The sequence below is a fragment of the Strigops habroptila genome, chromosome 2 (assembly GCF_004027225.2).
Source record: "Strigops habroptila isolate Jane chromosome 2, bStrHab1.2.pri, whole genome shotgun sequence".
NCBI classification, from domain to species: domain Eukaryota; kingdom Metazoa; phylum Chordata; class Aves; order Psittaciformes; family Psittacidae; genus Strigops; species Strigops habroptila.
The window spans coordinates 58,687,714-58,714,745 of NC_044278.2; the positions used below are offsets into that span (position 1 = coordinate 58,687,714).

Sequence of the window (27,032 nt, forward strand, 5' to 3'; positions counted from 1 at the left end):
CATGCGCTTTACTTTTCTTTTTTTCCAGTAGGATTTTCTAGTGAAGCAATGAGATCAGAGGCAATAAGGCAAGACCCTACGCGGAAAGGATCAGTTGTCAATGTGAATCCCACGAATACACGGCCACAGAGTGATACCCCAGAGATTCGCAAATACAAGAAGAGATTCAATTCTGAGATACTGTGTGCTGCCTTATGGGGTAATGCAAACCTGTTCCTCCCTTGCCTCCTGCACTTCTGAAGTGCAGACGTGCCAGTATGAGCTTACAGGCTTTGAGAATGTATCTCCGAAACCTTAGCTGTTTCTCTGCATTTACACAATGCTTGTTCACCTCTTTTTGTTGCAGGAGCTGCTTATTATTATGTTTTTCACAGTATGTTGCTTCTACTTTGCTATAATTTCCTGCTGCTGTATATACGCTTCTGATGGCACAATTTAGACTTCATTCAGCTGATCATGATGTCCTTTTCAGCTCTCTCTAACCCTTCCTAGTACATCTCTTGCAGCTTTTGGGAGCTTGTAGTCATCCTTGCATTGTACACCTTGTGCTCACGGGTATTTCTTTTGAAAAATAATCATCTTTTTGAGCCTCTCGCTAATGTATTGTTGCAGAGCTTTATTAAGATGTGTTTCATAAGATGACTTTCCACTTCAGTCATCAGTTTATGTAGGAAGGAAGCAGGGAGAGAGAAGGGTAGGAGTGTAATTTTCCAGTGTGAGGCTTTGGCTTAGTTTCGTTAAGAGTGGTTAGTGCAGGGAGAAGCTGGGCATGGGGTGTCAGCTGGCCAAGTGTGTCTGACCTTCTTGTCACAAGGGATAATTTATGTCAGTGTCAGACAGTTAGGATCCTATGTGGGTGAAAGTCTTAGAGCAGTGCTTGTTGCCTGCTACAGTGTGGAATCACTGCTGCAACACCCAGCGAAAGGTTTTCTCTGCTGTGTCATTTCTTTCTTGGCCAGAACCCCTGGGGCCACCTGATCGTTTTTTCATTATCTAGATATTAATAGACAATGCTGTATATATTACGTACATATTTATCTAGTATACCGAAACTTAACAGGCTATAAATGCACATGCGTGTCATCTTAAAAACTATGAAGAAGAGAGTTGGCCATTCCCCTGAGTCACATGATGATTGCATAGGTAACACAGTGCACTGCTCTTGTCTGCATTTTCACAGCTCTTTCGGAGGCTTTAGTTCTCTTTTGGGGTTATTTCCAGTATTTCTTGTTTCTCAGAAGAGTACTGTTGCCCTGTCCTTCTTGCCTGCAAAGCCATGTCAATTAAATGACTCTCCCAACACCTTATCTTCCTATTTGCTGTTGCCTTTATTTCCAGAATTCACTGGTAAGAATTTTTAGCCTAATGCTATTTCTGCCTGTATTCATATGAATAATTCTCTGATAAAATCAAGACTTGTGCAAATGTAAACTTTCAGGCTGAGAGAGGGAGAAGGCAAAGAGAAATCATATGGGATCAGTAAAGATGACTCATAATTTCTCTGATCTGCCTTGTTTTGCCAGTAGCAATTCGTGTTAATGGTTTTATATTTCTTTCATCTATGTATCTGACTGTTACAGTGATTTAAAGTACAGGTGCAAAATCCTAGAGGTGTTTTACAGCTGTAATAAAGAATTTCCTTGTTGAACATTTAAGGCCAAACTGATGGTGATGGAAGCTGGTACACATGCTTATTTCTTGATAAGGTTTAGGTTCCTTTACCCCTAAGTAAATTAAGGCATTTAATGGTGATATTTCTTATTCAAAAAGAGGGGGACTTGCTTTCCTTCGTTTTGCCTTGGCCTTACAAGTGGTAATGCCATAGTATCTGGCAGGTTGCTGATTGCATTAGGTCTGTGATGCTGTTTCTTCTAGTTCTGGGTGGTGAAAGTCAATGTCATGGATGCAGTAGAGTAGATTTGTACACCCAGCCTCCATAGAGAGCCCATACTTTTTCAGGAAGCATTTCCGTTTGTTTGAAGAACCGGAACTGGCTAATTGTAGGGTGGTGGCAGAAGAGCTCTGCTGGCCATGAACAGCCACAGTGCCTGCGCTGCTTGCCGCCAGCATAGTACCTCATTAGTTTAATCTCAAAATGCATATAGCTAAGGGAGGGGTCGTGGACGGGTGCACATGTAAACTTGAAGCAGAAACAGCTGCACCACAAAGGCAGCAGAGGAAGAGATGAGGGCGGAGGTGAGACCGATTGAGCCCTGATGTGCAAAGAGGGGAAGGGACCCTGAGGAAACAGTCTGCATGTGGCTTGCCTTGAATTGTAGGCCATGATGGAAAAAATACTTGTTGAAGCTGAATTACAACTTCAGTCAGTGGATCCTGGAGCTGCAGGAATGAGACCAACTGCTGGGCACTTCCTTGGCTGGTTTGGTGATGCTGCAGCCTGTGTTGAACCCTAACTCTGTGCCTTGCTCTCCCTGCTTCCTTCCACTGCTTCCCAGTTTAAGGATGTCTCCCATTAAGGGAGACAGCAGGTGTGAAATGGCCCTGGGGGCTGTGGGGTGGGATCCAGCAAGTGCTGGCCCAGTGCGAGGTGCAGAGGCAGGAGGAGGGCAGGAAGGGGGATGGAGGAGGTGCCCGCAGCTGAAGGAGAGCCTGGGAGGGGTGGCCGGACCTCTCCCAAGGCAGGTGCTGTGCCTGCCAGCATCCATGTGCTCTCCTGCCTGGAGGAGGCAGAGGAGAAGCAGAGCAGCAAATCTGAGCAAAGAGATGTGATGGTTTCTGGGGACTGCTGGGGCTGCTGAAGTTTCCTTAGTGAAAAGGCGAGAGAGAGGAAAAGGAAGAGGTATGATCGTTTCCAACCTCTCCATAGACTACATCTGGTTTTTTGTCCAACCAGAGGCTTTTCAGAGTGCACTAGCGCCTGCAGGTGAGGCCCCTTCCCCATCATTACCTTCTTCTGGCTGCCACTTATGCTTAAGGATGACAAGTTTTACATTGTGATTGCAACACAGGAGTTTAATAAAGCAAGTCATGCAATTGCTTTTATTTCCATTCCCTATATCTGACCTGTCAGCACAATTTGTGAGCTCCTGGACTGAAACAATATTGCAAATAAATAGTTAAGAAATTTAAGAGTGATAATATATTAACAGACTTTTAAAATCTATTCTCATACATATACACTCATATATTTATTTCTAAAAAAAAAATAAATATTAAATTGATTTTAAATACTAAGGTGTTGTGGACTCTTGGAAAGTGTTCCATTGCATGTTCGGACCTTTGTATAAAGAAACAGGCCTACTGACTTTTCTCATCTGCGATTGCTTGACCTTTAGGAGCAATCTGTGGAAACACAAGATTAGTGTAACTCCTCTAGTTATAACATTCAGATGGAAAAGGTTGTTGGGAAGCTGAGGACCAACCCTGGGTCTATCGTTTTACAGGAGGGTGTCCTGGGTTCAGCAGTAGCAGTCATTTTTCTCCTCTTTAGTAGCTGATGCAGTGCTGTGGTTTTTTCGACTTTAGTCTGGAAGCAGTGCTGATAACATACTGATGTTTTTAGTTCTTGCTAAGTAATGTTTACTCCGATCAAGGACTTTCTCAGTCTCATGCTCGGCTACAGTCTGTTTCTCCAGTGGGGGACCAAGCACCTACCACTGCTTTTTTGCAAGATTCTTGTCAAGAGCCTCCTGTTACCAACCCCCTTACTGGCAGTTAATACATCTTCGGAATACATGAGCTTGGGTACCACTTTGTGCTTTGCCCCCTCCTCCAACATTAATGTGCCTTTTTGTTTGGGAACTGGTGCTCCAGATAGCTCTTACTCTCTTGTACACTGCAATTTGGTGTCAGTAGTCACTACAGGCAGGTAATGTAGAAAGCCTCTACATCATGAGATCTTGAAGGCTGCAGGCAGCTGAGACCCAACCAGCATTGTGGTTAGACCTGCTTGAAACAAGACAGTTGCTATACCAAGCATTAGTTCGTCAGAATATGTGGAAAATCTGCCTACTAACTTGGATCTTTGGTTTTGTTTCTTCTAGGAGTGAACTTGTTAGTGGGCACTGAAAGTGGTCTGATGCTGCTAGACAGAAGTGGTCAGGGGAAGGTTTATCCGCTCATCAATCGAAGAAGATTCCAGCAAATGGATGTACTTGAAGGGCTGAATGTCTTGGTGACAATTTCTGGTAAGGTTAACTGTTCAAGATGATTTTTCCCCCCATCTAGTATGGCATGGCAGAAAGCTTTTCTTGGCAGCCTGTGTGTTGAGAGGGAAGTCCTGAAGTTGAAGTCAGTGGGTTTTCCATCATTTCACCTCTCTGAGTCTACAGTTTGTTTCTGCAAGTGAATCATTTTCCACACAACACCCTGTGCCTGCTTTCCCCCTGTTATTCCTCCTGTGGAGTGGCCTTTAAAAGTCCTGCATGGGTTTGGGGGAAACATCCAGCTTAGTTTATTCAGTGTTTGGGAGCTGTAAGTTACCGCTTTGTGAAGTTTGTAAAAATGACGTTCTTTCTCTCTGTCATGATTACTTTCAACCTGACCTCTTTCTAACCAAAACATGATTTGCCACTTGGGTTTAAAGACATCTTGTGTGTTAAAATCTGTAGGGGGGAAATGCTTTCATGAAGTCAGGAAATAGGAATGGTGTGCAGTGAGTGTGTGTGTGTGTTGATGAGGGAGGAGTACATAGTGTAGGTGATATGGAAATTACCAGTGTGAGAAGGCAGATCGGTGCAGCGTTTGGCTTTACTCTCACTGGGTGCAACTGCAGATGGCAAAGCAACGGGAGATGAAGGGTGATGGTGATTGTTTGTGTGCACTGATGGAAAAATGTGTTTTATGAAGCTGGAGGTTCCAGACTCTTTGGCTCCAGAGTTTTATTGCATAAGATTATCCTGCTGTTAAGCAACCTGATGTGGTACGCTGTTAATCTTTCTTCACAGGTGTCATTCAGCCATTTGCCTTCCTTTTGTTTTGGATTGTTTGTGAAATCAGCCTTTGCTATGCTGCGTGTGTTTGACAGGGAGAGAATGTTAAATGAGGTTTCTCAAAGTGGCCCCTGTGGTGTTGTTCAGAGCCACCCAAAATTTTGTTGAGGCTCCAGAACTCCTCTGACTCCAGTGGAGGAGCTCTCCAGGTCTCCCTTGTGCAAAAGGATACACACCTAGAAAATTTAATGCAATTTAATGCATTAGTGGTATTATGCTACTGCAGGTTCAAAGAACTGTGCCCGTGCTGGTATTGTCAACAGAGGGCTTCATTTCTGTCTAGAACAACTGTACTTTATTGGTTCGTTGCTTGCTGCATTCTCAGCTACTGTTATGCTGTGAAATCTTTAAAAAGAAAGGATGAATCAAGAGGGATTAAAAAAACCCCCACAACCTGATGTGTGTCCTTTTAATGTTTATTGCTGTATGTTAAAATGTAAGCTTTTTGTAAAGCACCATTTGATACAGTTTATTCTATAGTAGACCTTGTAAACAAAAATATTGTATAATCCAACTTGTGTAAAATCTGTTGGTTTGAAGCATACCCTATGCAGACAAGCATCTGTGGTTCAATCTTGATTCAGTTGTTTTAGGTTTATTTACGTTTGTGTCAGTCACAATCCGAGTACCCTGACACATCCATTTTCTTTGCTTCCTTCAAAACTATTGCTTTCTCTATGGAGACACACTACATGAACCGTTAAGAATCAGCTGATCTTTGGCTGGATTATGCCTTGATCTCTGCTCCGTTTCCTGGGTTTCATAGGAGGTTACTGGAGTACAAGGCAGAAAAGAGGCATCCCAGCCCACCAAGAGGCAGGGCTGGGGGAGCATACTTGGTGAAACTGTCATGCTGTTATGCCCAGGCTCCCCTTTATATCCCTCTTTTGGCTTCTGCACTGCAGTTCTTAATTGAAGCTTCCCTCATGCTGGATTTCCTTTGGTGACTTTTTATTTGCAATGAGTTGCTCCACCTCTTCAGGCAAACTGGGAACCCTGAAGTGAGGTTGTATTTCTGCAGATATTCTATTCTGGCAGGCTGGTTATGGAGCTACCTCTGAGCTTTGTCCCAGGACTGCTACTGCTTCTCTGGGAGCGGTGTTCAGCTCCCTACCGTGCACTCAGCTGTATAGGTTTTTTGGGGAGTGACGTGCTGACGGTGGTGAGTTTTGAAAGGTGTCACCACATGGTACAAAGAAGTTTCAGTGTGTTAGGAATTTGAGGGGATGGTCACATAAAATTGTTTTTAATATACACACTTGAGTCTGGAAACCTGAAATCAATTCTTTCCCCAATTTATATGTGAATTACAAACCTTTCTGACAACAAAGCTTTTGATACTGAGATACTGAGCTGCTATGAGAAAGCTTTGCAGGTCAAAGCAGAGTAGTTGATCGGTTCTTCAGTACATACTGTTGGGAGGTGAAAGCAGAGTTCCTGCTGCTCGGGTAATACTACAGTGCTAAGAGTCATAAAAATGCTGGAGGAGAGAGCAGCGACGTGTACACAGAACATGCTCCACTTGTGGCTCCCTGAGGATTTTGCCAGCCCAACTGGCTGATGGTGGCACTTGGGAAGGTAGGAAGGGATGACAGAGTAGAAGAACCGGTTGGAATGTGCCTGCTTAATAATTAGAAACCACAGTGGCAATAAAAACCAAAACTCAATATGGGAAAAGGGAGTTTGCATTTGAAATTATGTCTGTGGGAGAATCAGAGCCGGGAGTTCTCATAGAAATCACTGGCTGATCAGTTCATTTGATGGCTGGAGCAGATTTTTCTTTCTTATTTCCATAAAAAATACCATAAAAATCAGACAAAGATAAAAAAAAAAAACAAAACCAAAAACATAAAAACCAGAAAAATCCCACAAAACAAAAAAAACTAAAAAACAAACGAACACCCAGATTTTTGAGAGCTGTTTAAACTGGCTGGTAGTTACAAGCAGAAGGCTCTAATTCCCCCACTCCCAATATGAACATTAAGAGCAGCAGAACTTGTTTATATCAGCATATAGTGATACAAACATATCTATCACATAGCCATGTTTTTATCACTAACTGGTCCTTCTCTTTTCATGCCAGGCTGCTGAAAGGCAGCGGGATTTCCTGTCTTGTGACTTTCCTTGTGGTCTAGACACTAAAACACAATGGGAACACACATGAGATATTTCTCTGTTGTTGTTTTGAAAATGTTTCTGGTTGGAGAGAAATACCCTGGTGCAAATCATGTGACCCACCCCCCCCCCCAACCAGCAACTAAGCCATGTGCTGTGAAATTCCTGTGTATATTGTTTGTTCTGAGTCTTCAAGTTTGTCTAAACTACTGAGAAAGCTAAAGCCATGGAAATATCTGAGAGACAATTTGTTTCCCGGTGAACAGGGACTTGTCATGGTTTTAAAAACATTTCGCACATTGTACTGACCTGAAGCCCTCTGAGCTCTTCCTTGCCCAAAACTGCAGTGCCTTCTGGTCTGGACTGTGTTCCCTGTTTTTCAGTGTTCCTAAAAGGGCCCTTGTGGCTATTGTTTGCAGTATTTTCAGGGGAGGACCTCTCCTTGGTCAGATGTGGGGCTCCTGGGAATATTGTTTCCTGCTCTAGTCCTTTTTCCAAATCTGTAGAAAGCTACAGGATTGGTGGGGCTTTATCCCTTTGTGAAACATGGCTTAATAAATATGAAGTCAGGCAATAAATCAGGGTGCTCATTTACTGCCAAATCTGCTGTCACTTTTGTAGTGGGGATAAACAAAGGACAACGCAATGTTACTTCACATTTCATTAGTGCCATGAGAACAGAGGGGCTTTTAAAATTAAATAGCAGGTCCAGTAGTTGAAAATGGGTCCCCAATTCCACTTTAAATTTAAGCTCAGTGAACAGATTTTTGACTTCAAAAGTACCTCCTCTTTTCCTCCTGCCCTTCCCCATCCAAGTAATCATAAAAAGCTCTTTCAGACTGTGCATCTTTGTAGTGGGATGGCTTGTGGCAGTGGAGCCCATGGAGCAGCCTGTTTGCAAGCTGTGCTTCCCCATTTGCTGCCCCTGCGGTTGCTTTTCCCAAGGATCCCAGCTCTGTTAGGGGATCTCCTGCCATCAGGGTGGAGGCTCTGCGCCACCTCCAGGACCCCAGTGTGGAGTTGGTTGGGCACAGCAGGATGGTCTCAATGCTTGGGCTTCATCTCCTGCTGCAACGGTATTGCCTGATGCTGTGCGCCCATCCCTGTCTGAAATGAGCAGCCAGCTGTGAATTGATCCATCGGAGGCATCATGTGAAAACTTAAAAGACAAATTAAAGACATCAGCTGGATTGGACTGGCTGGCTGCCGGGTGGACCATCCTGACAGCTCATGGCTTTCTGCAGTGTAGGAAGTACAGTGTCACTTGGCCAGCCCGGCACTGGCTGCTCTACAGGTCAGCTGTCTTCCTCTCAGCTCCAAGGGCTGTGAAACACTGTCCACATTCACCTTGTTGCCTCATAGTGGCTGGAGAAGCAGTAGCATGAAGCTACGCCACTGGCAAGTTGGGTCCCTGAGAGCATCTCCTGTTTCATATAATCGTAGAATGTTTTGGGTTGGAAGGGACCTTAAAGACCATCTAGTTCCAACCCCCTGCCATGGGCAGGGACACCTTCCACTAGACCAGGTTGCTCAAAGCCCCGTCCAACCTGGCCTTGAACACTGCCAGGGATGGGGCAGCCACAGCTTCTCTGGGCAACCTATTCAGTGCCTCACCACCCTCACAGTAAAGAATTTCTTCCTAATGTCTAATCTAAATCTCTCCTCTTTCAGCTTAAAGCCATTCCCGCTTGTCCTGTCACTACTGGCCCTCATAAAAAGTCCCTCTCCAGATTTTCTGTAGGCCCCCTTTAGGTACTGGAAGGCTGCTAGAAGGTCTTCCTGGAGCCTTCTCTTCTCCAGGATGAACAACCCCAACTCTCTCAGGCTGTCTTCACAGGAGAGGCGCTCCAGCCCCTGATCATCTTCATGGCTCTTCTCTGGACTTGCTCAAGCAGGTCCACGTCCCTCTTGTGTTGGGAGCCCCTTCCCTTCCTTGTGCAGAAACCTCACGCAGCCTTATGAAATGGCTCCTAGTCAAAGCAGGACTGATCTCTCTTCCTCACCTCCGGCTCCATCTATGGCACTGTAGTGGTTTCGGGCAGCAAAGCAGCTGGATGAAGGAGGATGCAAGCTTTGAGTATGTGTATTTAGAGCCACCTTCTTGCTAGTTCAGCAAATGCTTCGTAGGCCATTAGTTGTTAAAGAATCACTGATAAAGTTTATCATGAAACTTGCTCTGCATTCAAAGAGGACTTCTCATATTAAGACTTAAGAGTCTGAGCTGTATTTTGATGACTGTGGCAGATGCATTGTCAGTTGAAGATAGGGCAGCCTGGGCAGGTAGATTCTCTCACCTGTGGAGAAGAAACACCTCTTGGAGTTTCTGTGTGCAGCGTGATAGGTATTACACCCCTTGCAGCACAAGGGAAGGGCTGCTGATGAAGCAGGCATCAGCTTTTAGCAAGAGGGTGAAGTTTGTATGGGCTGTGTGAAATTCTCCCGCTGCATTTTCAAATATTGTGTATTTTTCCTTACAACAGAACTGGTGTAAAGTGGTTCAGTGATGAAATTTTTAGCGCTGCTGTTAGGTAATTCACTGTTCCACCAGGGAAATAGTGAACAATTTTAATAAAACTTGACCAGTTTGTGTTAGGATGATAGAAGGAATGGAAATGTCCTGGTCGCTAACTGGGAAGAATTTATAAAATACATTTCATCCCTATATTCTTCTTTACTTTGGCTTCCTCCCTTCAAACCAGTCCTATTCTCTTCTGATAGCTGTGTACCTAATTTCGAGCCTCAAATTCCATCCGGCTGCTCTCCTACAGTTTTGTGTGAGAAAGAGCCATTCTGACTCAGCTATATATTTTTTTTTAATCTCAGTGCATGACTTTTTGGTGGTTTTGGTGTGGTTCTAATAGAAGTTTTTTGGGTCCTAAGAACCAAACAACTGACAAGCTGTTCCCTTGTCATCTTACATTCATGTGGCATTGCCATGTGTTTCTGTCATTGATCATAAGGAAAGTGTGTATTTGGGTGGAGTCTGGAGTAAAGCTGTTGTGGACATAAAAACTGAAGGAGATCTCTGTGGTTGCAGCAGTTTCTCCTTCAGTGTTATTTTGGTTTGCTCTGCAGGGCTTTCTGTTAGCTTGGGCAGGGTTTTCGTGCTTCTCTTCCTATGGAGATAAACCGATCTTTCTCATTTTGTGGCCAGGTAAGAAGAACAAGTTGCGAGTTTACTATTTGTCCTGGTTAAGAAATAAAATCCTTCACAACGACCCTGAAGTAGAAAAGAAACAGGGCTGGACAACGGTGGGCGACTTGGAAGGCTGTGTGCACTATAAAGTTGGTGAGTAGTGAATGCAGTAATCAAATTGTCGGGATAAAAGCTGGCTGGAAAGGGAACTGCAGCATGTGTGGCTGCTGGCTTTAAGGTTTGGTTTTATTTCCAGCCGTGTTGCCTATCCCTCGGGGTGAACTTTTCTGGCAAAGCACCAGAATAGACGGCAGGTTATTGAATTAAACTGAATATGAGAGAAGTTGCACAGTGGGATCCTGGGCTGTGAATTGGAGCAGGCGCAAATCCCCATCTGTCTCCTTCGCGTAGTAGATGCGGCTTCCAGGAGAGTGCTGATATGGACAGTGAGGGCTAGTAATGTTTCACCACCTCTGTTAGACCTTTTAGGTAAGAGAGGGACTCTTGTCAACCAGCAGCTGTTCTCTTTACCGGTAGGTTTCCCTGATCTTTTACCGTGATGAAGTCACATGCTGGCACGGAGTGAAAAAAGTCTTTCTTTTAATGTGGATTTTAAAGATTGGGGGGAGGAGGGGAGACGATAGAAAAGGGGAAAAAAAGGGAGGAGAAAGCAAACCCAGCTAGTGCATGAGCTTTGGGGAGGCATCTGGGAACGGAAACATATGTTTAACTTCAAGATGATTCATTGATTCCCCTTAGCTCACAAAATTTCCTAACGCCATCTCAGATCCACTGCAGTACACTTATGGGATGAAGTGTGTTTTCATTAGGCAGGTGGCTTTTGAGTGGTTTTAAGTAATTTAAATGGATTTGGCTGTAGAAACTTCCACCAAAACTAGTGAAAGACATGTAGCATTCAGTCAGCAGAATATGCAGTGAGCCTGCTGCCCTGCAGGTGGGGATATGAACCAAGAGCTCTTTCTCCTCCTCCTGTTTCATGATGCATATTAATGGGCAGTGGATGTTGCCTTTGATTTGGTTTTCTCCTAAGAGCCAGCTCAGTTCCTTTCCAGCTGTGTCAGTCAATGTGTGGCAGCAGCAATCGAGCTGAGCTCAAGTCTCCTTCTGTCATGCACGTACTCTTGGAAAAACCTGCTAGTGGGGTGTAATCAATAACGATGGCAGTAACGACTGCTGAACCAGGAGCTTGACCCCGAAAACAATTAATAATGTACTCCTCTGGTCTCATACCCCGGGCTGTCAGCAGCATAATGAAGTGGCCTGTTAACAATACATTAACAGCTGTTGAAAGGAGGCTTTCCAGCAGGGAAGCATCTGAAACAAAGAGCATTCTCTTCCAGATGAAGAGGGGTTTGTTACTCTGGGCTGCAGCCTGGCACTGAACTTCCCTCTGAACCACAGATGTACAGTAGACTTCTTCAGGTAGTGAGAAGCCTCTTTGACAGCTGCACTGCCGTTCCCAAGAAGGATGAGCTGCCAATAGTTGGACTTGTGGTCTGGAGGCTGCCGCCGAGGCAGCTGGCACTGATCACTTCCTTGTCTCTTTGATGCAACAGGGGTCTTGGACGTCAGGGTGAAGTGGTATTTATGGGTCTCAGTTGCTTCAGGCAACTTTTGGCTCCTCTAAATGATAAATTGCTCTTTTGAAACTTCACATTTGGGTGAATTCCCAGATAGCACCCAGCACAAAGAATGAGGATTATCAAAGGTCCTTTTTGACAGATAAGGTGGTTTTGTTCAACACCCCCCTCTTCCCTGAGAAAAAATTCCAAGAAGTCTTGTGAAGTAGACAAGACTGAACAAAAGCTCTGTTTTTTAGTCAGTACAGCTGTGGAGGTTGAGAGGCTTTTTGTCTGTTGAAAAAGCGTCAAGTCCTTTAATGCTTATAGTTCAGTAGTCTTGCTTTCTTGCAGAGTAGAAGGAGAGCAAGTAGTAGCTTTGTTTCCCTTACACAACAACTGCAGGCTTGTACAGTAGTAAAATATCTAAAAGACATTAAAATAGTATTTATTAAAGAAGTCTTCTTCTCACAAGTCTGAGATTCTCACTCTTGCCATGTTTCAAAATCAGTTTTGGTTTAGAGATACAACGGCAGAAGGTGAAGGTGCGCGGAGTTATAAATTGTTTTGAAAAAGTGGCATAGTCCCCTAAGACTCAGGGTAAAGAGGTTGCAGAAACCTCCAAAGGTTTCTCAGTGTCAGCTAAATGATGGGTTGGTTTTTTTTTTTCCTCCCCTTAAAATAGTGCTAGAAACAGTTAACAAACCTCAACATTTGGAAGTCCCATGATCTGCTCCTTCCCAAATCCATATGGCAGCTGGAAATGCAGATCCAGCAATGCTTCTGGAATGGCCATTTCTAGATTTCATCAGTCCCCTCCTGAGAGCAGTAGCTTTTTCTGATGGTTAATTTAGCCAGCTGTTTGAATGTGGCAACAGACACACATTCGAGCATTTGTGGATCAGCTGTGTAATGACACTTTGTTTCTGATAAATTCAGTGGACTTTGTTGTTTTGTTTTCAGATGAGTTATCTCAGGCTAACAAAGGAAGGTGCTCTGCTGTCAAATCTGCCTTTTGCTTTTGAAATGGACTTGTTTCTTTTTATTTCAGTTCCCTTTTTTCCTCCATCCCTGGGGAATTTTGCCATCAGCTCAAAATGCCACTGCCAGTGCTGTGACTGAAACTGTCAATACACTCTGCCACAGTCATAGCCTTCTTTTATTGGAAATGTCCCTGTCTGAAAACTGATTTTCTTGTTGTGATGAGTAAGTGCTCTCTAATGTGGAAAAACCCCCAAGTGTAAGTAAGTGTGTACTGACTGGGTAATTTGAAACATGGTGACAAGTTCAGTTACTGGAAAGGGTCTTTTGGTGGCATGAATGTGTCAAAATACTTAACTGCAAAGAATTAGAAATCCTAAAATGTAGTATTACTAAAACCAAATGTAAGTATGTAGTATGTAGGTATGTAAGTATGGAGAAATATTGTAATTTTCTGCTTTCCTAAAGTAATTGGAATGACTTTGGAATTACTGCTGAATTCTCTTTTGTTCTCTTTAATTTCAGTAAAATATGAAAGAATCAAGTTCTTGGTAATTGCATTGAAGAGTTCTGTGGAAGTCTATGCATGGGCACCAAAGCCATACCATAAATTTATGGCCTTTAAGGTAACAGTATATTTCAGCCATACATAGGATTTTCTCATAGCCACTTGCAATTACCCCTTTACAAAAATGTTCTGACATTCTGTCGTAGCCGTATTACAAGTTATTCAGTAAATCTCCATGAACATTGTATTATATTTTAATTTAGGAGAGTTTTTAGCTCTAGAGGCAGTACACTTAAATTTCTAAATTGTAACTGAGCATAAACTAATAATCAAAATAACACAATATCACAACTGTTTGTTTCATCTCTCTATAAATAAAACATGAGGCAGAGAGAAGCGAACTGACTCTAAACATCTTCATCTGAGCAGAACAAGTCATTAAGTGATACTTGGCATTGCTATTTTTTTTGAACACTGCAAGAATGAAGTTAGTTGGCTTGGTATAATTACCAGACTGATTTACAGACAATCAATTACTGTTGGTTGTGCAGATTGAAGTAAACACTAGTATCAAATTGCCCTGAACTTTGAGGAAAACAGTTCTTACTAAAAAAACAAACAGACCAACTAAAGGAAACCTCACAGAAAACAGCTTACAATGTTAAGTGATTGAAATGCAAGAGGTTGCAGAGCAGTCTGTCCTTGTGCATGAGAAACATGTGAGCTTCACTAGTCTGGTGGATGGGGAGCCAGAGGGATGTGGGAGGAATAAACTCATAATATTATGTGCATTAGAGCATGTTTATAATACCTACTGTCGTTTATAATACCTACTGTCTAAAGTAAATCTCACTCATGGTTGTCTCACAGTCATTTGGAGAATTGGTACATAAGCCATTGCTGGTGGATCTCACCGTAGAAGAGGGTCAGAGACTAAAAGTGATCTATGGCTCCTGCGCTGGCTTCCATGCTGTTGATGTCGATTCAGGATCGGTCTATGATATTTATCTACCAACCCATGTAAGAGCTACTGCTGAGGTTGGGGGTTTCTCCTTCTTTCTGGTTCCCCACACCCTCTCCTGCCCCTTCCTCCCCTCAGATGACCAACATGTCAGGCTGTCCCTGTGGATCACTGCCAGTGGTGAATTGGGTGGAGGGGTCCAAGCAGATGTAGTCACCTGTGCTTAGGGGCTTGTGCCTCTGCCCTCTCCTAGTGGTATGTCTCCATGGTTGGGAGCTGCCTGTTCAGGTCTGTTTCAGGGGTAGCAGTTAAGTGGCCGAGGGCATTACAAATGCCTGGCAGAAGCTGCAGGGAAGGTGGCAGTACAAAAATGACACAACAGCCCCCTGACAAGATTCAACAGGTTGGCAAATGCCAAGGTGGCCTTAGATACCAAGGTTTCCACTGTTCATTATACACAGAGGTGTCAGGTGGGCCTGCAGTGTGCAATGCACCTCCCTAAACACTGTTCACTGCAGTGCACGTTTCTGAGGTCTGCATCTGGGCTGCTTGCCCCAGGCTCCCTTTCTGCCCATGGAAAGAAATGGGCACTCCTACAGAGAAGTTAATCTTTCCTGGTTTTAGATGTCTGCCTTAAGACAAGAAGATTTCTGCTCCAAGAGTTTACAGGTCTTTGTTGTCACTGTGTAGCATGTCTAGCTTGTGGGGGAGCAGAGCTAGTGCTTCTAAAGTGAGTGAATCCCCAATGTGCTGTCAGCCAAAATCAAAAATCACTCAGCCCTTTCTCCCAGCACAGGCATTAAAACAAAAGGCTTCCTCTCGTCTTTTTTCTCTGTAGATCCAGAGCAGTATCCAACCTCACGCAATCATCATTCTCCCAAACACGGATGGGATGGAGCTGTTGGTCTGCTACGAGGATGAAGGAGTTTACGTCAACACGTACGGAAGGATAACCAAGGATGTAGTTCTGCAGTGGGGAGAAATGCCAACTTCAGTTGGTAAGTGCCTCTGGTGAATCATACACAGCGTGCTGTTAGGGAGCATGACTGTGTGCATGTGGGCAGAAGGGACGCACATTGGGTGTAACTTCATATTCAGAAACAGTGATGCTGTAGTAGTCCTCAAAAACAGCTGTGCAAGGTGGAGAGTAATAATATGGATCTGTTTTGTGCTGAGTTTTTAAGAACCAAATCCAAACAAGCAAGATGTGAAGTTCAGAAGTGAAAAACTCACCAGAGCCTCTGTAGGTTGCTGCAGAATATTTGCTAGACAGCCACAAAGTTGTGAAAACCTTTCAGTATAAAGTCATTACCTGCAGTACCGCTTCCAGCTCTGGAGTCCTCAGTACATGAAAGACATGGGCCTGTTGGAGAGGCTCCAGAGAAGGACCACAAAAATGATCGAGGGATGGAGCACCTCTCCTATGAGGAAAGGCTGAGAGAGTTGGGGTTGTTCAGCCTAGAGAAGATAAGACTCTGAGGAGACCTTATTACAGCTTTTCAATACTTAAAAGGGCGTTACAAGAAAGATGGGGACAGACTTTTTAGCAGGGCCTGTTGCGATTGCACATGGGGCAATGGTTTTAAACTAAACAAAGGTAAATTTAGACTAGATATAAGGAAGAAACTTTTCACAATCAGGGAGATTAAACACTGGCACAGGTTGCCCAGAGAGGTGGTGGATGCGTCATCCCTGGAGACATTCAAGGCCAGGCTGGATGTGGTTCTGGGCAACCTGATCTAGTTGAAGATGTCCCTGCTCATTTCAGGGTGGTTGGACTAGATGACCTTCAAAGGTCCCTTCCAACCCAAACTATTCTATGATTCTATGTAAGGTGTCAGATGGGTAAGATACTATTAAGAGTAGTTCTTTATAGATAATAACTTCTGTATCTGATTTGAGGTGTTTAAATTCACCTGCAGATTGCTTATCTATCCTAGCATGCTAATTCTCCCACATTTTCCCCTTTTCAAAATAAGGCCCTTCTGAAAGTGGGAGCAATGAGTGTAGTAAAATGGGCACTGATTTGTTACGGACACAAGTACACACCAGGACTCCTCTTGCCGCCTGTGCTGCCATATTGCAGTGCTGAGCATAGCATGGGCTGCGGTCACACCTTCCTTTTGTTGGGCCAAGCACATTGCATGGTATGTGCTTTGGAATGGACACACGTATTGGGAGGTGGCTGCTGATACGTGTTCAAGCAATGCAAACAATAATGGAAGAGGAAATTTAAAGAAGTCTCATGCACAGCATGTTCACTTCTGCGGAGACTAACTTTTGACTAGATATAAAAGTAAGCAGGGTTTATCAGCTGGCAAATGGCAGAGTCTTTTGGGTCTGGAGTGCCTGTGAAGTAGATGACACTGAGGCAGCTGACACCATCTGAACATCTCATCTGACAATTTTTAGAAGCTATTTGGCCCAGTTACCACTAGTGGCATTTTTAAAAATAAATAAATTTCCAGTATGATGGCAAATGCTGTGTTGTAGGTGTATGTTATACTGCAGTAGATCATTTGATTTAATTTCACAGAAAATTAATAGGGAAAAAAAATCTATAAAAAGGAAGTACTGCAAAATTAAATGTGTTTTAATTTTGCTTGCTAAGAGCTATTGCTCTTATTTTTATGTTAAGTATGCATGCAAATCAGAGGCAACAGCTTATTCTTCATTAAGGTCCCATATGTTATTTCTGGCAGCGTTCCTAAGACTATCCATCAAAATGCTTTTTTGAATATACCTTTTCATAATGCTGGTGACTTTCCCCTTTATTTGGTTTTTTTACTGCTATCAAGAACAGATTTTTTCCCTCATGCTGCTACTAATCTGTTTTTCCTCAGTGACACTCTAAGGAAAAATGCTTGATTTTTTGCTTTATTTGTGCACAAAGGAAAGCATTATGACAAATAATAGTATTTCCACTTGGACAGCTTAACGAGAACCTCTTTTGAGATGTACAGAATACTTTTCAGACCAATTGGCTTTCTCAAGGAGATCAAGTTTTTGAAGTATTACTTCTGTTAAAGGAGGCTAGCTCATTTTTTCTTAATTTTTTTACTTTCCCATTCCTCTTTCTCTGTTTTTGCTGACAAGCTCCTTCAAGGAAGGGAAGTAACACCATAAGACACAGAGCTAGTGCTGGGGGCATATTGGAGTGGTTTGGTTTAGTCTATTTAAACCTCGAGTTCTGCTTTCTCCTTGTCAACACCTAATTAGCTTGTCTCTTTGCCAAACTCGATGTTCCTTCCATTTAATTGAAGGTTGTAAAGTTCCCTTTGTGTCATGAATGCTCAGGGAAGAAGTATATAACTAACAAAGAAAAGCCACAGGGATTTTTTTCTAAAAAAGAAGGTATTTTTAGGCATCATGAAGGTGCTGAGGACAAAAATAGCACCCTGAACATATGTGTAGTTAGAATATGCACATGCATATTTTTAACTAGAGTGTGTCAGGATATTCCTCTGCTTTTTCAATTCCTCCACGTTGCCCTCTACCTGTCCTAATGGACTGTGTGCTGTGTTTTCTTTCCAAAGCGTACATCCGATCCAACCAGATTATGGGCTGGGGAGAAAAAGCTATCGAAATACGATCAGTGGAAACTGGACACTTGGATGGTGTGTTCATGCACAAAAGGGCACAAAGACTCAAGTTCTTGTGTGAACGCAATGACAAGGTATAATTCCCCCTTCCTCACCTCCCCCTAGTTTGTTGCCAAGATGATGAACGTGTACTTCACCTGGTTACTTGGGTTGGGTTGACCCTGACCAGCAGCCAAACACCCACCCAGCCTCTCTCTTACTTCCCTTTCCCATGGGATGAGGAGAAAATAGAAGGAAGGTGAAAAGCCTCATAGATCAAGATAAAGCAGATTAATAAGGACAACAAAAGCTGTACATGTAAGCCAAGCAAAATACGAAATTCATTCACAACCTCCCCTTGGCAGGCAGATGTCCAGCTGCTTCCCAGGAAGCAGTACTTCTGCACACGTAGCACTTACTTGGGAAGACAGATTTCAGCAGCACTATGATCCCCCTGTCCTCTCCCTTTCCCTGAGCTTTTATTGCTGAGGGAACAAAAGCTCAGGGAAACGATGGTATATGTCATGGGACATCCCTTTGGTCAGTTTGGGTCGGCTGCCTCAGCCTCTTAACCATCCCCAGCCCACTGGCCTTTGAGGGGCGAGGGGCTGGAGAGACAGCCTTCATGCTGTGCAAGCATTGTTCAGCAGTGGCCAAAACACTGGTGTGTTGACCACACTGTTCAGCTACATACAGGCTGCTGTGCAGAACATCAACTCCATCCCCACCTGAACCAGCACAGCACTGCAACTGCACTGTATCAGGGACAGTGAAGGCAAATCAGAGCCGCTGCTTTCCTACGTGTTGAATTTACCAGTGTCTCTTCTTTGCAGGTTTTCTTTGCCTCCGTACGGTCTGGTGGAAGCAGTCAAGTGTATTTCATGACCCTTGGCAGGACTTCTCTTCTGAGCTGGTAGAAGCAGTGGGATTTGGCGAGGAATTGCTGACATCCAGAGTCTGAGATCTTCATAACTCGGAATTACTTTCAACTGGAGTACAGACCTGCACGAATGCAGCACTCTGTGTAAATGTGTGTGCAGGCATCACTGGTGTTAGGTTTCTTTTTGTTTTTCAACTGAGGCTGCGACGCAGCTGGTGCTGTAAAGATATTGCCATCAGGTGCTACAATGTCTTTGAGATTTGGGATCATGCTAGAAAGCTACAGGTCTTCTTTTCCCTTCAGCTCCAGGATTCCTAGGCTTTGAAGGACTCTGTCTGTTAGTGTTGAAACAGAGAGGGGGGGAAATAAAAGGAAAATAAAACAGACTACCATGAACATGCTGTTGAGTGGGCAGGAGGTAGGCAAGAGAAGGTGAGAAGTGGTGTAGAGAGTCAGACTGGCTGAAACAGAGGGCAGATCTAGTCTAGTAATGTTAACAGTGTATTTAATTGACATTTCTTTTTTGTAATGTGACAATATGTGGTCAAAGAGGAAGGTGCAGGTTTTAAGAAGTTAATATTTATAAAATGTGAAAGACAGTGACTAGGATAACTTCTTCTTGGGACAGGGAGGGTGGGAAGGGGCTCGGGGTGGAATTCTTGGGTTTTTTTGTTTCTGCAGTTTTATTTTGGCCTGGCCAATAACTTTAGTCATTTTCTGTGTACCAGGTATTGCCTGAAACATGTGCAGATGATAAAAAAAAAAGAAAAAGGGGGGGAGGGGGGGAGAAAAAAGAAAAAAAAAAAGGAAAAAAAAATTTCATTTTCTATAATGATTCTGTGTTAGGCCAGAACTTGGTTATGTCACAGTATTAGCACTGCCTCAGTTAAAGGTTTAATTTTTGTTTAAACCTAGAAGTGCAACAACAGTTTTACCACAGTCTGCACTCGCAGAACTAAAAAAAAAAAAAAAGGAAAAAAAAAATAGAAATAAAATCCAAACTACATATGTTTATTTTTTGTGCCTACCTCATTGTTTTTAATGCATAAAATAAAAGAGGTGGTTTAGTTTATACGTTTTTAGATGAAAACCATTAATGTCTAATTTAATCTTAATACCAAAACTACCAGATTGAAAGGTTTCCGACTGTTATTGCATAGCAAGTTTCAGCAGGAGGAGAGAGTGGTCCGTCGGGGCAATAGTGGTAGCGGTATGGCAGTGAGACACTGATTAATGTAATTTGCTTACAAAATTTGGTGAAGCAAGCATTTTTTTAAACCAGTTTCATCCTTAATAGAAGTCTGAATTTAGCCTAAAACCGGAGGCTTCACTCTGCTAACACGTTGGGCTTAGTAACAGGCAGGTAAAAATAACTAGGCTAGTTCTATAAACTGTTAAATGTTGTAGGAAACATTTTGGGGCGGTGATGTTTTTCTTTTTTAAGAATGCAATGCACTAAAACTCTTTTAAGAATGTAGTTAATACTGCTTATTCATAAAGACAGCGTATACCTGTGTTTAGATGTAAGATCCCAGCTCTGGCTTTTTTTTTTTCTTTCTTCTTTTTTTTTTTTAAGTCAGTTTTATTTTATGAATAAGTTTCTGACATTTGTAATAAATGTCTTGAGAGTAATAATTTGTTTAATGGCTACATGTTCATTACTTGAGAAACCTTGAGTGTATAATAATCTGTTGGTGTTGTAATAATGCACAGTGTCACGATTCAGCCACTTTCCTTTTTGTTTTCACTTTTTTTTTTTAATTCCTTTAATTCACAATTCAGCCACTTTCCTTTTTGTTCTCACTTCTTTTTTGGTTTTTTTTAATTCCTTTGGTGGGGTACTTTGTTGACAGCTGCCTTAAGCTGTTCATTCAGTGAACAGGCTCTCAGTGTTTCATGGGCTTTGTCTTCTGCTGCGGTTAACTTTCCTTCACGGCATGACAGGTAGGGCTTTTTAAACACGTATTCTTCAATTCAGTCAAGCCGATGGCTCGAGCGACTGGTCACACAATCAATTTAAGAGCCACAAGCACCAAGTGTGCAAAGCTCAGACTCGACAGACCCTTCTTTTGGTGTCAAATCTGACTGCTGTAAATCCTTCAACCCCAATCAGCATTGCTGCTGAAGACTCTCCTTCGAACATCGTAGACGGTTGAAAAGCGAGCGGTAAATGCGCACCGCCAGCGTGTGTGTGTTTGCACACAACACCCTATCCCACCCCCCAAAAAAAGAATCACAACTCAAGGAAGCCTTACATTTGCTGGCGGAGGAATACCTAGAACTATTTTTTTTTTAATTGTATGACTTTTGGATAGCGTTGAAGGTGAAGGATGTGTTCTTTTCGGGCCCGGTGCGGTCAACCAGAAGAACGATCAACCTTTTGTACTATAATGAACTAAAGGGGACTCAGAAACGCAATGTGATGGTAGACATGGGTGTAATCACACAGCTGCCCTATAGTGTAGTTTGCCAAAGCTGATTCGATCGAATGTCAGTCTGCGTGATTTAAATCTTCCAGCGGTCAAAATTTAATCTAGTCCTTGAAAGCTGATGCTATTCACCTAGAAGATGCTCCTAGCTGATGCTATTCACCTAGAAGATGCTCCAGTACTGTAGGGATGCCCAAGTCATGGATATGTGATGTTGAAGTTTGGAGGCTCTGGGGAGGCGGGGGGGAATCTCCTTCCTGTGGTGGGCTGCCTGCCTGGCAGCTTCTGCCTCCCCGGAAGTGCCAACATGGCAAGGTAAAAACAGTATTACAAAACCACTACGTATACCGACACCGAACACTTCAAACAGTGCTTTTGTAAGCAAAGAAGAAAAGAAAAGCTCCTAGGTTTAGTTTTAAGCTTTAATAAGTAATAATTTTCTGTATCTTTAAGTCAAAGTAACCCTAACTTGTATGACTGCAGTGTTTTTATTTTTTATCTTATGCACATGTTATGTTGGAGAAAATGTTTACAAAAATGGTTTTGTTACACTAATGTGCATCACATATTTATGGTTTATTTGAAAGTGATTTTTGTGGGTTTTTTAGTTTTTCATAGTAGTAGTAGTACACTTTTTGTGATTTATAACCCCAAACTCTGCTGATTATAAAGATGCTAAACAATAATACAAAATGACAAACTGCATTAAAATTACTAATCGTAGAGCTGCAAAGCAGACTGGTGACAAGTAAAACACTCAGCCTTTTTTTTGCAGTGCTATCTAACTTGTCTTCTGTGTATTATGGAAATTACTGTTTTTTCCCCGTTTTTCCTTAAATAAAGTCAAATTGACACCTATTGTATGTGGAAAGTATTTTGAATATCCCCTGGCTGCAGAAATTAAGCTGCATGTTGCCTAGTTGCATGTATCACACGAACAAAAGCCTTATTGTCAAATCTCGTAATTCTAGAGACTTTGACAATAAACGTGGGCTTTTGAGGGCTTTATTGTTGTTCTATTTTTTTCCTTAAAGCCCTATCTCCTGGTTCAGTTGCTTTTTTGAGAATTACAGTTTTCCTCTTAAAGAAAAAGAAGCGAAAAGCTGAGAAACATTAGTGAGTATCTGGTGGTTCGGAAAGAAGAAGTTGCACAAAGGAAAGCTTGGGTCCGTTGCGAACGTGCCCTCCCGCCACACTGCTTTCAGGCATGTGGTTTTTGAGAGATGGCATTTCTTATTGCCAAGAGAGTTTGATGAATGGGAGTCCTGAGCCAGATTCTTGCATGGCATAAAAGCATGGCTCCAAAAACCTCAGGCTTTCCAAGTCATAAATTGTGAGCACGGAGCAGGCTTGATGCAAAGCTGCTGTTTGTGCACCTCAGGTTCTCACTGGCCTTTGCCCGTGTTTTTCCACCACGGGCTGTGTCTGTTTTCTGAAGGGGAGATAAGCAGTAGACATTTCCTTCCGACCAGGCTGGTCTCTGCAAGAAGAAGAGGAAGTCTGCGTTCCCGGGCTCCTGCCTTTCCTCGCACTTGCATCTGCAGAAGGCATGGGATGTGGTGTAAGTTGAAAAATGTTTCAGGGTTTCACTTGCTTCCTATCTGAAATCCTTGAGCCCCACAGGTTTTCCGCTTCTGCAAGCATAGATACTGAGCTTGAACTAGCAGCCAACTACTGGTCAGGCTCCTGCTGGCTCCCCTCCCATTTGCTGCTCCAGAGCAGCTCGTTTTCTTCAGTCATTCTGGACCAGTTGAAGATTTCCCTCAGTTAAATATGTGTAGCATAGGTGAGCACATTAGCTAGTCATGGAGACAGAATCAAGCCATTGCTCATTACAGTATGCGATAAGTAACTGAAGGCAGCAACCCAAGGTATGAGCTTTGTGGTGGGCGCTGGCAGAGGCAATGGAGAACATGCAAAACCTTCACACTCCTGTGAAGAAGGACACGACTGCAGTGGTTCACAGGAAGAAGGAAATTAAAAAAATTGGAGCATTAAAAGCTGAGCAGCAGATCTCTTTCCTCTGTGGGACTTCTGCAGGCAGCAGTGATGAGAAAGGACCAAATTTGTACCTTGGGAGGATAGAAGGGATGTGCGCAGGACAGAAGAGAACAAATAGTGCAGCAAAAGAACATGTGCGTCTTCAAAATTAACAACTGCAGTAGTTAAACCAGAGAAAGAAATGATCAAAAGGAGCATTTGAAACTTTTTTTTTCAAAGCTTTTAAATATGCAAGTTAAATATTAGTAATAACACCAATGAGATTAAAGTAAAAAAATACAAATTAGGAAAGATCCAAGTGCCACCCCTTTTGGGGGGTTGCTTTACTGAAAAGGACATGGTGGAACATTAGGATTGTGTAGGACCTTATACGAACAAGGAAAAGCCTAATTTTGTGGGCTGCCACCTTTTTTGCAGAGACTTCGTTAATCCTACTCGTACCTGTATCGTGGTCTGGGATGAGGACTGTAATGTTGCTAAAAAGACACTGAAGTTGTTATGAGAAACAACTTCAAATGCAAGAAGAGAGCCTGTGGTGGAGAGGGGACTTGGCATGGCATTTTCAGGACAGGACTCTGCTGCATCAAAATGGTCCAAGGCAATAAATTTGCTAATATTAGCTTTTAGGCGGAAAAGCGATTAGTTTGCTTTTCCACCTCAATGTCCAGTGCCTTGTTCCCCACCTGCAAGCTCCAGCATCTCAGTCCAAAGCTGCTTCTCTCTTCTTCCAATGTCACCAAAGACATATCTGCATAGAGTTGTGCCATGTTGATTGTGCAATATTCCATCAGCACTTGCTGCAGGCTTTTACTTTGCCCTTAAATCCCAAGCAGTACAGCGGGGAAGCAATCCTGGGAACTTAACTGTGAGAAGACTTCTTTTGCCCAATGAGGAGCATACTTTGTGGTCAGGATTTCAGCTGCAGAGGAGGGTTGTCCCTTTGGATGCATGTAAGGGATGCAGGCTCAAGGAGCTGTGCACCCATCAGCTGTAAAAATGTTGGCTGCAGCTCTCTTCCAGTATGAGTAAACTCACCACTGAGCTCCAGCACCCAGCTGTTGGCCTAGTCCCAACCCATTAACGGCAGGAATGCTGGTAACAACTGTCTTCCTTTGACTTTTCTTCCTTTTTTTAAGAGGGTTTTTTAAACACACTGTGGTGTCGGTACTGCTCGGTGAGGTGTGAAAAGGCAGGGTCAGGCACCAGTATTGCTGTGTGAGCTGCTGTGGAGGTTACTGGTTGGTGGAATTAAAGGAGAACATCAGGTAACTGCAGTCACTTAGTTTTCACTCTGTGATCATGTGGCTCCATGCAGCATATAGAATCATAGAATAGTTAGGGTTGGAAAGGACCTTAAGATCATCTAGTTCCAACCCACCTGCCATGGGCAGGGACATCTCGCACTAAACCATGTCATCACCCAAGGCTCTGTCCAACCTGGCCTTGAACACCGCCAGGGGTGGAGCATTCACAACTTCCTTGGGCAACCTGTTCCAGTGCTTCACCACCCTCACTGTAAAGAACTTCTTCCTTATATCTAATCTAAACTTCCCCTGTTTAAGTTTGAACCCATTACCCCTTGTCCTACCACTACAGTCCCTAATGAAGAGTCCCTCCCCAGCATCCTTGTAGGCCCCCTTCAGATACTGGAAGGCTGCTATGAGGTCTCCACGCAGCCTTCTCTTCTCCAGGCTGAACAGCCCCAACTCTCTCAGCCTGTCTTCATACGGGAGGTGCTCCAGCCCTCTTATCATCCTTGTGGCCCTCCTCTGGGCTCGCTCCAACAGCTCCATGTCCTTTTTATGTTGAGGACATCAGAACTGTACACAGTACTCCAAGTGAGGTCTCACAAGAGCAGAGTAGAGGGGCAGGATCACCTCCTTTGACCTGCTGGTCTGCTCTAGAAATAACTGACCATCTTGCTCCTTCTCCTTGTCTCTGGTTTATCCCAGTCTTCTTTTAAACAACAATAAACTAGCGGGAGAAGGAGGGAGGAAGGTGTTTTGTTGTTTAAGAAAATAAATCCCTGACTCAATAGAAGTATGCTCATTCCAACTGAGGAAATGACAGGGTTTTTTCCTTTGTTAAATTATAACAGGAAATTCACTTTAATGTTTCATTCTCAGGCTCTTGTGGTTCTATGGGGTAAATATGTAGCATGGGAAAGTCAGATAAATTTGTTCCAACTGCTCAAATTTTACTTATCCTCTGTGTGAAATTTTTATTGCACAACCTTGTATTTGTCATTCAGCGTAATTTGTTCATTAAAAGGCATTGCCACACTTCCATTTTAATATTTGCATCTTCTAAGCAATTTTGCCCATGCCATGTTAGCCATGGAAAAAATGGTTTTTTGGCTGTGAAATAACTGTTAGAATGAAGGGATTGTAAAATGCTGTTTGCCTTGGCTCTTGTCACAGAGACATGACAGACAATTTTTGGTGGAGTCCTGTTGATATAGTCAGCAAGGCTCTAGTCTTACAAACGAGCAATGCTGAAAGATAGAAGAGGGTAAATGATGTGTTTGGGATCTTTTAGTGAGTCAGAGAGATAGTAAGGAAACGGGATTTAGTTTGGGATCTTTCACCTCAAGCATTAAACCATCTTAGCCATGTTGGGGTACTGGTGTCTCCCTTGGGATTTGATGAAGGCATGACCATGTTTAATGGACTGTAACTCATACAGTCCCCTTCCTGGGCCATATACTGATACTTAACCTTTAGCAGTCTGGACAGAAAGCTGTTAACAAGGCTAGACTTGTGAGAATGCAAAGCATAGAGGGAATTCACATTTTCTTCTGTTCTGTTGCAATGATTTTACCAGATTTTCAACCAGTGCCAAACACACATGTGCATGTAGATGGCATAGAGCATGCTTACTTGCAGCAAGGAAGGGTTCTGGCTTTTGGCAACCCTGTGTCTCCTAGTGGTGGTGCCATGAGGCAGAAAGTGGACCTGGGTTATCCTAGAAGAGCCTTGTCAAGAGTCTTGTTGATCCCACTGCAGGCTCAAGCATTCGTTTAACTTCAAACATAACAGACATAATCTAACCTCCATTGTCCCAAGCACTTACTTATGTCCTAATCTCCACCTAATGCTTAATGTAGTCCCAAATCTGAAGCAGACTCCCTATCCATGGATCCTACCATAGTGCAGGCTACACAGTGCAGCTGGCAGAACCAGACTTGCATGCCCATACAGAAGCTCTGGCCTAAGAACTGGCTCCCTGGGCTTCATTAAGTCTCAAACCTACCCCAATAAAATCACAAGAACTTCTGGAAAATTCATATGGAAATTTTCTTGATGTTTCAGTAATGAAATTAATGAAAGATAAGAAGAAAGCACAAACTGGCATAGAATGTGAAAATGCAAAGTATGTAATTATAGACTCACAGTTGTAATGACTCTAATGGATATCAGAGACAAGTATAAAAGGAGAATAAATTATTTCAGGGCATAAAGAATCAGTTATGGGTAATTAAGCTGCAATTATCATTACTGTGCTGCTATGATAGGTTTTTTTAAACTAATTTTTCAAAAATGGAACAATGCAAGTTAAGCTTGAGTTCATCTGTTATCTGCCATTCAGATAAAAACATTTTTCTAGTGCTTTTCAAAATGTGCCAGTGGGACAGATCTCAGTTTTACACTAGTGAAAACACCAGGGATTTGTATGAAGTGATTTATTTCACATTCATGTTCAGTGAAGTGCATAAACCCATGCTTACTGCCAATTACATAAGACAGCAATTAGGTTCAGCAGACTTCTTCACATGCTCAAGATGAGGTGATTTGGTAAGTTGGTAATCTGTGGCTCTCATGCAGAACAAGGGTGGCACAGTGCGTTCTCAGTTCAATCCACAGTCCTGAGCTGGCTGAACCTGGAAATCAGCTGTTGAAAAGTTTCAG

General features: G+C 43.0%; 1 protein-coding gene across 12 annotated transcripts in view; it reads left to right on the forward strand.

The window, feature by feature from the left end:
• The window catches only part of MAP4K4 (mitogen-activated protein kinase kinase kinase kinase 4), a 166,484-nt gene extending 144,503 nt beyond the window's left edge, over positions 1-21,981 (forward strand). For 10 of the 12 annotated variants that reach the window (XM_030471801.2, XM_030471845.2, XM_030471826.2 and 7 more), the window contains 8 exons: positions 29-199; positions 4,005-4,148; positions 10,222-10,356; positions 13,290-13,390; positions 14,143-14,292; positions 15,072-15,231; positions 17,770-17,909; positions 18,648-21,981. In XM_030471801.2, the coding sequence (XP_030327661.1) occupies positions 29-199; positions 4,005-4,148; positions 10,222-10,356; positions 13,290-13,390; positions 14,143-14,292; positions 15,072-15,231; positions 17,770-17,909; positions 18,648-18,731 (1,085 nt within the window). In that variant the 3' untranslated portion in view covers positions 18,732-21,981. The remainder of the gene's footprint in view (positions 1-28; positions 200-4,004; positions 4,149-10,221; positions 10,357-13,289; positions 13,391-14,142; positions 14,293-15,071; positions 15,232-17,769; positions 17,910-18,647) is intronic. The other 2 variants (XM_030471811.2, XM_032919655.1) reach the window with 1 other exon arrangement.
• Positions 21,982-27,032: the final 5,051 nt, after the last annotated feature.